The 14,189-nt window shown below is 40.5% G+C and overlaps 2 protein-coding genes across 2 annotated transcripts in view; one reads left to right on the top strand and one right to left on the bottom strand.

The window, feature by feature from the left end:
* Window positions 1–1,431: 1,431 nt before the first annotated feature.
* prelid1a (PRELI domain containing 1a) lies at window positions 1,432–10,328 on the top strand. The gene is made up of 6 exons (XM_067456394.1): window positions 1,432–1,585; window positions 2,397–2,508; window positions 3,530–3,755; window positions 4,813–4,926; window positions 7,927–8,005; window positions 9,689–10,328. The coding sequence occupies exons 2-6, from the start codon at window positions 2,417–2,419 to the stop codon at window positions 9,808–9,810; spliced, it is 633 nt and encodes a 210-aa protein (XP_067312495.1). The 5' UTR covers window positions 1,432–1,585; window positions 2,397–2,416; the 3' UTR covers window positions 9,811–10,328.
* A 2,869-nt stretch (window positions 10,329–13,197) lies between these two features.
* mxd3 (MAX dimerization protein 3) overlaps window positions 13,198–14,189 on the bottom strand; it is a 12,710-nt gene continuing 11,718 nt past the window's right edge. Inside the window, exon 6 of the mRNA XM_067456775.1 lies at window positions 13,198–14,189. This exon is cut by the window's right edge and continues 677 nt beyond it. The gene's annotated coding sequence lies outside the window, so the exon portion shown is untranslated.

Here is a 14,189-nt window from a genome sequence, read left to right as displayed (position 1 = left end):
CTATACTTCATGAGATGTCAAATATCTGCTGCGCTGCAACTGTATATCTATTACTGTTTTTAATATTAAAAAAGCATTTAAAATCATATTACTCTGGAAGATAGGTTCATCTATGAGGGTATTACAGCAAGTGGAATGTGAAAAAAGCATATGAGTGAATTATGTGTTTTTTTATTTAACATAATTGAGTACTTTGGCCAACTACAACCTTTGGAACATGAAAAAAAGAAAAAAATTCTGATTTCATTATTTATTATGTTTTGCAAATGAAAATTATTTAGACATAACAAATACAATAAACTGAAAAAAATATAAATTTTTTACACATAAAAAAGACGGTGTATTTTTAAATTGTTTTAAAAATATATATATATTTTAAAACTTAATCTTTTTCATTCTGAAATCATCGGATTATAAGGGAGAAAGTGCAGCACACTGTTCTTGAGCTAATAAGCCCCGCCTCCTTAATTATAGAGCCAATCATTGATTAGTAAAGTGATTGCGGCACTGCAGCTCATAGAAATGTATACGTAGATGCCTCATTCAACGCTCCAGGCACGTCAACGCCGCCATTTTTGAACGGTCAACACACGCCAACATCAGATGCTGTCATCACGCGCAAAACAGGGAGGAATCTACATATGCAGTTCTATGCTGCAGCTGCCGTTAGAAGCTTCGGTTGCTATAGAAACAGGCGCTTCGGACTGCACATGCGCATTCGTCCAGGCTGAAAAATGCCACTTTTTTGTCATGATTCGAGAGTTTAGAAACAAAATTTATGAGACAGTTGTTGTCAGATTTCATTGGTGATTTTAAAAATAACATTTTATTGTAAGATTGGCAAACAATTTTGGATAATTTGATGTTTCCCATTCAAAGAGGGCCCGAGAGACGTTTCACAGATGGCCGCGGAGTGAAATTAAGTCGTTATAGTTGGTTTCGTTTTTATAGAGGTGAATAAGAGAATACATTAAATATTTTTTTGTGGCCCATTTGCTTAAATAGCAAAAGAAAACAATAGGGAATTTTAACACCTTTCATAAAGAAGGGAAAATAGAAGAGAAAGATGTTCATTTTACACTCTGTGTTTTAGAAACTCAGTATATTTTGTAACTTTTTTTTGTAATTTGATGCAAAAGTAATATAATACAAAGCATTAGTGTTGTAAATGTACATACATATAATTAAAAAATAAGAAAATACAAAAAACTGCAGGATTTACGCTATTGATGACCGTTAAAACCGTTAAAACTCGTCATCACAGTCGGTGAAAAGGGTCCGTTAGGGTATATAGCATTTTTTTTCTCTTTTTATACATAACACGATTCTTCAAGTACGTATGTATTTTGATTATAACCCACGTTAACATCGTGTAATATTAAAAGGCTTAGGGTTATGGTGGGCTCTCCACGTAACTCAACGGTGTGGATGGTCTCCCGGAAGTGACGTCATGACCGTGACCTTCCTCTCCTCAGTCACGTAAGCGGTCAGTGACAGTCAGTCATGTGGACGAGTCGCGATGAATGATCCAGAAATGTAGGCGTAAATAAGTCATCTCGTACCGCGACACAATCTGTTTACTATGGTAAGTATTCGTTCACATTTATGTCATTGGTGTTGTTGTGTCTCGAGCAGGTTTAATCGGCTGTTTCATTCAGAAAGAGAGGAAACGTGCGCTAGCCGCGAGCTAGCCTTCAGATGGAGTAACGTTAGCTTAATAACTGGCACATTACCACTGCTCTCATGAGTAACAATACTACAACTCCTAATCATATAAAGGGTCGAGTAATAACCGTCCATGTGTCCATTAAAGCGTGTAATTCTGTAGCTGTGTGTTTTTTAGGACATCTCTGAACTTTAAACGGCTTTTTTTGTGGGTCATTGCTTCCAAATCTAGTCATCTTTCTACAATTCTGGACACAATTTACATCATTTTTTTTATTGTATGTTACCATTCCAATAAATAAATACATTACTTGAAGATTTAGGTTCAACAGAAATCTGGTTGTAATTGTGAAGATGATGTTATTATGTACTTTAAATATATAAATGACTTTATTTGTTAAATAAAGTCAAACTGCTTATTTATAAACCTTGTCTGAAGTTCTTTATGGCTGATTTGTGTATTGAATCTCTAACAATAAATATATAGAGATACAATTTTAGTGAAAAGAACATTTAAATTGTGTGTCTGCTGTCTTGTGTTTATTCTTTACTTCTAGTTTAAGGTGCAGTGTGTAATATTTATGAGGATCTATTTACTGAAATGCAGTATAATACACATAACTGGTTACAGTTGAGTATAAGGAGCCGTTAGGGTTACCTAAGATATCTTCTAGTGTAGCTAGTCTCCTTTAGTTCGCTTTATTCAGATGCTGTTGTTGTGTTTGCTGCAGTTTTAGGTTGAGCGGGAACAATGGTGAAGTATTTCAGCTGTACGGGCTTCCTGAAGAGCTCATGGGACCAAGTGTTTCAGGCGTTCTGGCAGAGATACCCCAACCCTTACAGGTGCGGTTCATGATACACACGCACACATACACACACTCATGACAATTTATCTCAGTGTCTGATGCAAAGCGGGCAGAATGCTGAATCTAACGAGCCGCAACTGACCAAATTAACCGTTAGCTTTACCCTTCTGGACAAACATTGCGCTGCAAACATCAATAACAGCTTTATCTGGTCAGTGCTGGTAAATGACCACGGTAATCAGTGGGAAAATTATATTTTGAGCGTGGCATGGTTGTTGGTGCCAGACGGGCCAGTCTGAGTATTTCACAATCTGCTCAGTTACTGGGATTTTCACACACAACCATTTCTAGGGTTTACAAAGAATGGTGTGAAAAGGGAAGAGCATCCAGTATGCAGCAGTCCTGTGGGAGAAAATGCCTTGTTGATGCTTGAGGTCAGAGGAGAATGGGCCGACTGATTCAAGCGGATAGAAGAGCAACTTTGACTGAAATAACCACTCGTTACAACCGAGGTATGCAGCAAAGCATTTGTGAAGCCACAACACACACAACCTTGAGGCGGATGGGCTACACCAGCAGAAGACCCCACCGGGGACCACTCATCTCCACTACAAATAGGAAAAGAGGCGACAATTTGCACAAGCTCACCAAAATTGGACAGTTGAAGACTGGAGAAATGTTGCCTGGTCTGATGAGTCTCAATTTCTGTTGAGACATTCAGATGGTAGAGTCAGAATTTGGCGTAAACAGAATGAGAACATGGACCCATCATGCCTTGTTCCCACTGTGCAGGCTGGTGGTGGTGGTGTAATGGTGTGGGGGATGTTTTCTTGGCACACTTTAGGCCCCTTAGTGCCAATTGGGCATCGTTTAAATGCCATGGCCTACCTGAGCATTGTTTCTGACCATGTCCATCCCTTTATGACCACCATGTCCCCATCCTCTGATGGCTACTTCCAGCAGGATAATGCATTTATACATATAATATAATATATTATTGTTTTACAACCTTTGTATATTTAGTTTCAATCTGTTTTTCTGTTTCCTGTGTTCCTCAGTAATCATGTTTTAACGGAAGACATCATATTTCGAGAAGTCACTCCAGACAACTGTCTGATTTCCAGACGTCTCTTGACCAAAACCAGCCGAGCTCCTCGCTGGGCGGAGCGGCTCCTGCCGGCACAGATGTCCCAGAAGGCTTACATTATAGAGGACTCGCTGGTGGACCCTCAGGGCCGGACCATGACCACACTCACCTGGAACATCAGCCACGCTCGTGTGATGGTACTCACTCACTCACACACTCACACACTCACTCACTCACACACTCACTCACTCACTCACTCACTCACTCACACACTCACTCACTCACTCACTCACTCACTCACTCACTCACTCACTCACTCACTCACACACTCACTCACTCACTCACTCACTCACTCACACACTCACTCACTCACTCACTCACACTCACTCACTCACTCACTCACTCACTCACTCACTCACTCACTCACACACTCACTCACTCACTCACACACACACTCACTCACTCACTCACTCACTCACTCACTCACTCACTCACTCACTCTCTCTCTCTCTCTCTCTCTCTCTCTCTCTCTCTCTCTCTCTCTCTCACACACACACTCACACTCACACTCACACTCACACTCACACTCACTCACACTCAAACACACACACACTCAAACACACACACACTCACTCGCACAAGCACACACAGACACTCACTCACACCAACTCAGTCACACAAACTCACTTACACACGCACAAACACACACACACACACACACACTCACACGCACAAACACACACACATACTCACTCACTCAATTACTCACACAAACTCACTCACACTCAAACACACACACACTCAAACACACACACACTCACGCGCACAAGCTCACACGCGCACAAGCTCACAGACACACTAACTAACTCACTCACACGCGCACAAGCTCACACACGCACAAGCTCACACACACACACATAGACACACACACACACACACTCACTCACTCACTATTTATAGGCTCTACTAGATCAGTGAATGTTGATTATTTCCTCATATTCTCCATTGTTGCGGCTCCTCTCTCTCCAGTCTGTCAGTAACTCTGTTTACTTCCTGTCTCTATGAAGCCTTTCCTTCTGTAAAGCACACTGTGCTCTGATTGGTCGGCTGGAGCGGTGCGTTGCGATTGGTGTCTGGAAAACGCCCCGCCCCTCCCCATTCATTATTATAATGAGGAATATTGTGATGCTATGAGTGATTAGTTGTTTTATATTCGTGTAGTATGTTAGTAAAGTGTGTGTTTTGTGTGTGCAGAGCGTTGAAGAGCGGTGTGTGTACAGAGTGAACCCTGACAACAGCAGCTGGACCCAGATCCAGAGAGAGGCCTGGATTTCCTCCAAGCTGTACGGCCTCTCTAAAGCCATTCAGGTCAGTCTCATTGAGATTAAAGTCTCTCTTACAAGAGAGACCTGGCCAAGGTAGCAGCCATACAGTTTGACAACATATTAAAATACAACAAGTACAAAATAAAAATAATTAATAATACATTAGTGTTGTCAAAAGTACCGACCGCGATACCATATCGGTACTGAAATGTTAAAAATATGAGGTTTTGAGCGCTGTTGAGCTGTAATTGCACACACCTCTGATTGGCCATCGGATGTGCCTGTGATTGGCTACGATGATCAACGCACAGCAACGGTTTGAAAGCTCACAGAAGTGTTTGAAAGAGGGAGCGTTTGAAAGCACAAGCAGGCGTTGAACAGCGGAGCGGTAGGCTGATAGACATCTGTATTCAGACGCACGTATCTGTGTGTATCAGTGCAAGCGCTCCGTGAAAAGCATCATTGATGTATTTTACAGAGGTGGACAAATACACAACTTCATTACCTGAGTAAAAGTTAAAGTACTGCTGGTCAAATATTACTCTGTTACAAGTGAAAGTTGAAAAACTGGTTTTTACTGGAGTAAAAGTACAGAAGTATTTGTTTTCAAAAGTACTTAAGTATCAAAAGCCAATTTCCTTTATTATGTCGCTGCATTATTGTATTATAGTTGTATAAATGCACATTATGCCATCATGGTTTAAGCCAGTCAGTGACGCTCCATCTGACACACTAGCAGACGACTAACTTAAACTCATTTAAATACTAAAGTTACAAAGCTCTTTATAAAGCTGCTGTCACTTTAAGGCCGAATGCACGGATCCAATACACTGATACACATCTGATATTCTCACACTGTTCACCTTCACTGAAGACAGAATCAACTTTGTTTATGTGAATCCTCCACTAAATGAGCATTTGGACATCCGTCTTCTTCCATTTTGCTCTAAACTATAAATCAGTGTTTAATAAATGCTGTGAAATCATTGAACTTCACGAGACTCTACAAGAGTGATTCCTGAAAGGCAGGGCTGGACTGGGGCTAAAATTCGGCTCTGGCATACCCAGCACATCCGGCCCGTGAGGTCCCCGTGAGTGTTTTTGCTGGGGTTGAGGCCTTAAATTGGCGTATATAAATAAAACTAGGACAAGGACAAATAATGATAGATATTATCGAATTTGCTGCAAATGCAGATAAACTTAATATTGCTTTTTTTGTCACACAGAAATGCACTTAGCAGTAAAGCACTGATGATTTTGAGCTAGGATGCAGTAAAGTACATTTACTGCTTTTAAATGCTGTCATCATTTACTCTCGTGTCATTTCAAACCTGTATGACTTCTGTGAAATACAAAATAAGATGTTTTGAAGAATGTTGGCAACCAAGCCATTTTGGTTAGGCTACCATTTGAATATTGTATGAACAAAAACAGACTCAAATTATTTTATTTTATGCTACACAGAAATAAATTCATTTAGGTTTGGAATGACATTAGGGTGAGTAAATGATTACATTTTTGGGTTGAAAAATCATATTTTTCAAGAGTTAACACATCATTTAAGTAAGACACTGATATCTATCTTTCATGAGGCTATTAAATTTTATTAAATCTATTAAAAAAAGTAAATAAAACATTTAAAGAGGAAAAAAAATCTTGTCCTTAATTCATGGGATCTAGACTTAAAGGTGTTTTATAGACTGTAGTTTAACTGTAGGCCAGTTTCATTTAAATGTAAGATCATGGTAGTCACAAACCTTGCTCCTCATTATATGGCTTTATGGTTTCCAAAACTATATAAAACATATATAATAAACTATTATATTTGTAAGTAAAAAAAATGTAAACACCTGTAGAAAATACGAAAACAGCCTAGCTATAAAAGTGCTTTATATTCTGCAATATTAATTTATGTAATATAGCAACATTTTTAATAAATGTTTCTTCCAAAACACCATATTTCTTCGCTGTTAGTAGCTGTAGAGTAAGTTTTGGTTCTGCAAAAGTGAAACGTTTGTGTGTATTGCCGTTTTCCACTTTACCTCGTCATGAACACATGTTCGCGGCTGTTTTCAGCTGATTCACCACAGAACTGTAATGTTTCCATATCACACGATTGTATAAAGCAAAATAAGTCAAAGTGCCGTTCATAGAGCAGCATTTAAACGCAGCGTACGCTCCTCAGCGGCTGCGCTGTGCGGATATTCGCCTTTGCAGTTCAATGCGCTCAAATAATGAATAAATAGAAAAAAGCGCCTTATATGGAGGGGAGTTCTCTCTCGCTTCGGCTTGTCAATTCAGAAGACAAACCAATGGGCCGCTGTCGCTGCATGTGTGTCAGTGGTACATAAAAAGATATACTTTTTTTATTTTAAAACACTACCGGCCCCAAAGTGCGTCGGCCCACCGGGCAAATGCCCGGTATGCCAGATTACCAGTCCAGCCCTGCTGAAAGGCTTTCTGCAAAAACCCAAACACCTTTTAAAGAAGAAAAAAATCATCACTGACTTTCAAAGCTGCGACAGAAACGACTTTCCACTTCGAGGACCTTGATAGAAATGTAGTGGAGTAAAGAGGACGATATTTGTCTTTCAGATGGAGTGAAGTTAAAGTCAGAAGATTACAGAAAAAATAATACTCCATTTTAACAACATGTTTGTGAAGCGCTGATCGTAGTAGCCAATCACAGATATATTTGATAAGCACAATGGCCAATCAGAGCTGTGTGCGATTAGAGCGCTCAAAGCCTCACATTTTTAACATTTCAGTACCGATTTGGTATCGCGGTCGGTACTTTTGACAACACTATAATACATATGATCCTCAACAAAAACAATCACATGCTTCATTACCACTTTCTTTAGGATGCCTTCACTGATGGACACCAATTTCTCTAGTTTTAAATCTTTTTGCAAATTATTCCATGCCAAAGGTCCATCATAGGAAAATGCAGTTCTCCCCAGTTCAGTAAAGAGAAGGCCTGTTCAGTCGGATCTTAGCGTTTGGCAGCAGACGTGTTTAAAGTGCTTTATCCCATCTGCAGGAATTCGGCCTTGCCCGGTTTAAGAGCAACGTCACCAAGACCATGAAAGGCTTTGAGTATATCCTGGCCAGGATGCAAGGTAAGATGGAGTGTGTGTTTAACGGTTTGATTAGGCTGGCTATAAAGAGATCTGATTTACTTCTTAGGCTTCTTCTTCTGAGACTGACATTTGACACTAAATGCTGTTCAAGCTACAGCCGCCAAACTCAGACTAGAGCTTCAGACTGTTCTGAGTCCAGCTGCTTCATCTGCACCTAAAAATGCATCTATCTATCTATCTATCTATCTATCTATCTATCTATCTATCTATCTATCTATCTATCTATCTATCTATCTATCTATCTATCACAAAGCAACCACAGAGAGCAACCTAGCCACGGCCTAGCACACCCAATACCCTAGAAACACCCTAGCAACCACCCATAATACTATAACAATGGCCTAGCAACCACTAATAACTCTTAGCATCCACCTGAATACCCTAGCAACTAAATCGCAACCACCCAGAGTACCTTAGCAACGATGGGGAATACCATAGCAACATCTTAACATCCATCCTGACTACCCTAGCAACCACTCAAGAGTACCTTAGCAACTATATACTAACACCCTAGCAACCACTCAGAGTACCCTAGCATCCATCCAGAATACCCTAGCAACCAGCCCGAGTACTCTAGAAACACCCTAGCACTCTAAAAACCACTCAGAATACCCTAGCTAACGTATAGAAACACGCTAGCCACCAGCCACAGTACCCTAGCAACCACTTAGCAAGATCTTAGCAACCACCCTGGGCACACTGGCAACCGCATATCAACCACCCCATTACCACAGTAACACCCTTGCACCCACCCAGAGTACCATAGCAACACCCTAGCAACCACCGAGTACCATAGCAACACCCTATCCTACACCCACCCTAGCTAACATATAGAAACACGCTAGCAACCAGCTAGAGTACCCTAGCAACCATGTAGCAAAATCTTAGCAACCAACCTGGGCACACTAGCAACCGCATATTAACCACCCCAGTAGCACAGCAACACCCTAGCAACCGCTGAGTACCATTGCAATCACATAGCAACAACCTATCCTGCACCCACCCTAGCTAACATATAGAAACACCCTAGCAACCAGCCAGAGTACCCCAGCAACCACATAGCAAGATCTTAGCAACCAACTTGAGTACACTAGAAACTGCATTGCAAAACACCCTAGCAACCACTGAGTAGCATAGCAACACCCCATCAAGCTCCTGAGTACCCTAACAACCACGTAGCAAGACTTTAACAACCACCCTGAGTAGCAACACTCTAGCAACTGCACAGCAAACCACTGCTGTACCATAGCAACACCCTAGCAACCACTGAGTACCCTAGCAACCACATAGCAACACCCTATCCTGCACCCACCCTAGCTAACATATAGAAAGACCCTAGCAACCAGCCAGAGTTCCCCAGCAACCACATAGCAAGATCTTAGCAACCAACTTGAGTACACTAGAAACTGCATTGCAAAACACACTAGCAACCACTGAGTAGCATAGCAACACCCCATCAAGCTCCTGAGTACCCTAACGACCACGTAGCAAGACTTTAACAACCACCCTGAGTAGCAACACTCTAGCAACTGCACAGCAAACCACCGCTGTACCATAGCAACACCCTAGCAACCACTTAGCGACCGACCATCCATCCAGGCAGGCTCATTCAGACGATTATCTGTTGTATTAGTAGTAAAGCTGGATGTGGTCCCTGTGCAGGTGAAGCTCCCACACGGACGCTGGCAGAGACGGCCACGGTGAGGGCTCGAGAGACTGCGCTCGCTGCTAAAGTCAAGGCCAAAGATCTGGCCTCTCAAGCCCAGAAGAAGCAGTACGTATGAAGAACACACACCGATCTCTTTGTTGATGGAGTGGACTTCACCAGCTCATCCTTCATCAGCTCTGACTGTGCGTGTGTGCTTTAGTTTCTGATTGCTGAATGATTCCGGTGAGGATGGTGATGTGTTTCCGTCACTCATACTCCCTCTTGCTGAGCTCTGTAATCTGCCTTGATTAGCGACGGGATTTGCTGCTTCAAATTGAAGTTGTGTGGTCATTGGCGGTCCACGGTTCCAGCAGTCGCTCGCGGCTCCAGTTCTGCAGAACGGCCAGAGAACGGGCTGCAGTGGACACACGCCAATGGACATTACATGCTCATTACTGTGAGAATAATGATGATGATGATGATGATGATGATGATGATGATGATGATGATTAGGGCTTGAGTGAAGGTCTCAGTGTCAGACGCAGAGGGTCTGAAGCAAGACGTGTGTTTAATGAGTAGGTGGAATAACGCTTCAATAACGTTTTATAGCTCATAACAACCGATGTCACCAATAAATATTTTCTATCTACCTGACATATTCTCTTATCTGTGTGTGTGTGTGTGTGTGTGTGTGTGTGTGAGAGAGTGTGAGAGATTGTGTGTGTGTGTGTGTGTGTGTGTGAGAGAGTGTGTGTGTGAGAGAGAGAGAGAGAGAGTGTGTGTGTCTGTGAGCCTGTTTATGTGGTTTATGAGGACATACATTTGTATAACTACATAAATATTACACTAAATGTGGTTTATAAGGACAAATGTCCTCATATTTCAAATAGCTTTAAAAACATACTAAATTATGTTGTTTTGAGGGGTAGTTTTGGGGATAGGGGTTGGGTTAGGGGATAGAAAATATCATTAACCTGATATAAAATCAATGGAAGTCTATGTAATGTCCTCACTAATATAGTGAAACAAACCTGTGTGTGTGTGTGTGTGTGTGTGTACAACTTACAAATGTGCGTCCACCCGATCCATTTTAAGCATCCAGATATTCTAATCAAACCTCTTGTTGAACATTTATTTGTCATTTTAACAAATAAAATTTTGAAATGTGTAAAAGTGGACTTAAAGGTGCAGTGTGTAGTATTTATGAGGATCCATTGACAGAAATGCAATATAACACGCATAACTGTTTTTCAGAGGAGTATAAAGAGTGTAATGTGTTTATGAGAATGAGCCGTTTCTATCGACACACACTGCGGGTCTCCTTACAGTGAAGCCGCCATTGTGTGCTGCCATGTTTCTACGGTGGCCCAAAAGGGACAAACTTCTCTACAGAGCGCTAGCTACTCTCAGATGACCACATCTTTGTCCTGTGTGAGCCACCGTAGCTTCTCAATGTGCTCCGAAACGGTGGGGGGCACAATTCACAACCTCACCACTAGATGCCACTAAAACTTACACACTGCACCTTTAAGGGTTCTTATCCTGTTGTGCCCTCTATAGGCTGATTTCAAAGGAGGACCTGATTTGTCATGACACCGGAAGTAGTTCATCCAGGTACTTTTTGCCTAGTCTGAGGACTGAATTTTGACATTGGGATGAATTCAGGTTGATTTGGACACTTAGTCATGTCAACCAACCAGAATTCAGCCTAAAGGTTTTGTCACATACTGTTTTTCACCTAATATATAGTAGGTAGAATGTATTTCAGATGCAGCCTACACACTAAACACGTTATTTGCATGCGCATGACATCTCTTTTAGTATCGTTTTTAAAAACTAGCACTTTGAAACCAGATTTTAAAAGCTACATCTTTATCCCCTCCAGAAACGCTGTTGATTATTAAATTAATGGTCAAAAACACATGTTTTTAGTTGAAAATAGTACTAGACTGATGTGGAGATAATTTCGGTAACACTATTTTATAGTGTGCTTGACGTCACACACAGTTTCTATAGTAAAAACGATAAAGGATGCTTGATTACATGCAAATAATCCTAAACAAAGACTATCGGTGTCCTAGCTCCGTCCGATACTACACGAAAATGGGATTAGATGTAAAAGTTTATGGAGAAACGTATGATTAAAAATGGTTCACAGTGCTGTTGCAGAATAAATATAAAGTGGAATAAATATAATGTGGATGATATTAAATACATAGATTTTAGTTAAGATACTGATTATTAACCACTCAAAACTTGAGCAGATTGATATCTGATAACCGTTGGACTCGCACATCCGTCATGTTTGTAGTTTTTTTAAACACTTTATCCGTGTTTGTAGTTCTAATCGAATCCTCGACCGACGCGCAATGGTTTGTGGGCAATATTATCCGTTAGAGTGTCTGTGTGGATTCCGACATTGTAAATATTAGACCATCCATCTCAGCATACTACGATTTGGCACATATTAAAATTGAAAACATGAGGAGGAGAGTCTCAAAGACCCATGACTAGCACGTGCTACCACATTTCTCTCCGATACGGTAGGAAATTAAATTAAGTTGAATGTGGAGGATTTTAACTGTGATAAGATGATTGACAAGACAGTTTAAATGGTGACGGGATTCACGTAAAGGGCTGTCTGGATGACGAGTATGTCCCAGAGCTTGCCTATCTTCTAATACTTACTTTTTTCACAAAAAGAGTACATAGTTTTAGGACGTAACGTTAGTATAAATAGGCGAATTGGGAGAAGCATATCACTTATATGAATGGGACTATGGGAGTAATATGAAGGAATATCCCGCCTCCTAAGAGCCAATCGCTGATCGGTAAAGTCATTGCGTCACTGCAGCTGCCATTAGAAACTCCGGTTCCCGTAGAAACCTGACACTGGCCTGAAAAAGACTTTTTTTAACGCGATTTGAGCATAAGAAACAACATTGTGTTCATGTCAGATTTTGTTGCTGATTTGATATGTTATTTAAAGGGTTAGTTCAGCCAAAAATGAAATGTCTGTCATTAACTCCTCTCCCTAATGTCGTTCCACACCCGTAAGACCTCCGTTCATCTTCACACACAGTTTAAGATATTTTATATTTAGTCCGAGAGCGTATGCAAGTGTATGCACACTATACTGTCCATGTCCAGAAAGGGAATAAAAACATCATCACAGTAGTCCATATGAGACATCAGTGGGTTAATTAGAGTCTCTTGAAGCATCCAAAATACATTTGGGTCCAAAAATAACCAAAACTACGACTTTATTCAGCATTGGCTTCTCTTCTGGGTTTGTGTTCAATCCTCAAATAAAGATTCAAACGGTTATGAATCAGTGAATCGATTCATGATTCGGATCGCGTGTCAAACTGCTGAAATCACGAGACATTGGCGATCCGAATCATGAATCAATACGCTGATTCATAACCATTTGGGGGAAAAAAAGACTAGAATTGACAATTTTTTCTTCATGGTGACTGCATTTTTTGACCATTAACAAATGAACCCAAAACAAAGAGACAAGTCCAATTAAATACATAAAATATTTATTTGTACAAAATGCTTATGTTGGTAAAAAAGAATAAAATGCTACATATGAGTACAAGGAGAGACATAAATACAAAGGTGTTTCTGGTCCAATGAAGAGTTCATAAGGCTTTTGGTGTTCAGACAATGCACATCCTGCGGTGTACATCAACACACGTACTGTACAAACATTAAAAACAAAGTCATAATAGTTTGCATAAATGACTGATATGAGCATATACTGAACAGTTGGCGAACACAGGCCGTGTATTCGGTCAACACTACCAACAGACCGGATGGCATTTAGAGATCTGTACTAAAGACAAGAGCAGACTAACACATCCGAGGGGGAAACGTCTATTCAAATCAATTCAAAATCATCATCATAAAACACTTCTGCTTCTTTAGGAATCAACTTTTGTTGAGGTGTGTGTAAAAAGCACCAACTTTGATCCACCGAAGTGAAGCAAAGCACAGGACTCGAACAAAAAAAAACAGATCATGTACCAAAACCAAGTGCACTGCATTATTAAATTAGCCGCCCTAGTTTGTCCCCATTAGAAAGAGTAACAGTTGGATAAAAATGCATTTGGCGTTATTTTGCAATTTCACACCTGAAAGGAACAACACACACCTAAAGGAGGCATCGCAAGTGCTCATGCGTGCACCGCCAAAAACACTCCTTAGTATCTTAGTCTTGTTTCTAGTCAACATTACATTAAGAAACATTCACTAGACGAGGAAAAACTATTGTCTTGGTGGTAAATAACTTTCTTTGCCTCTGTATAGTCGATCTGCTCAGTCCATTTCCAGTTTTAAATCTTAAAGCTCATGTATTCACTAACGCCTTTAACGCCTCGATTAGTTATTTTCTGCTGTTGGTTTATGTTGTTCCTCTTTGTGCATATACATTTTTGTGTTTTAGTATTGATGTACAGCACTTTGGGCAACTTCCGCTGTTTAAAATATGCTTTATAAATAAGAAAGAAT

This window comes from Pseudorasbora parva, chromosome 11 (assembly GCF_024679245.1).
Source record: "Pseudorasbora parva isolate DD20220531a chromosome 11, ASM2467924v1, whole genome shotgun sequence".
NCBI classification, from domain to species: domain Eukaryota; kingdom Metazoa; phylum Chordata; class Actinopteri; order Cypriniformes; family Gobionidae; genus Pseudorasbora; species Pseudorasbora parva.
The sequence above is the reverse complement of the archived record's forward strand: the minus strand, read 5'-3'. Positions and strand labels throughout refer to the sequence as shown.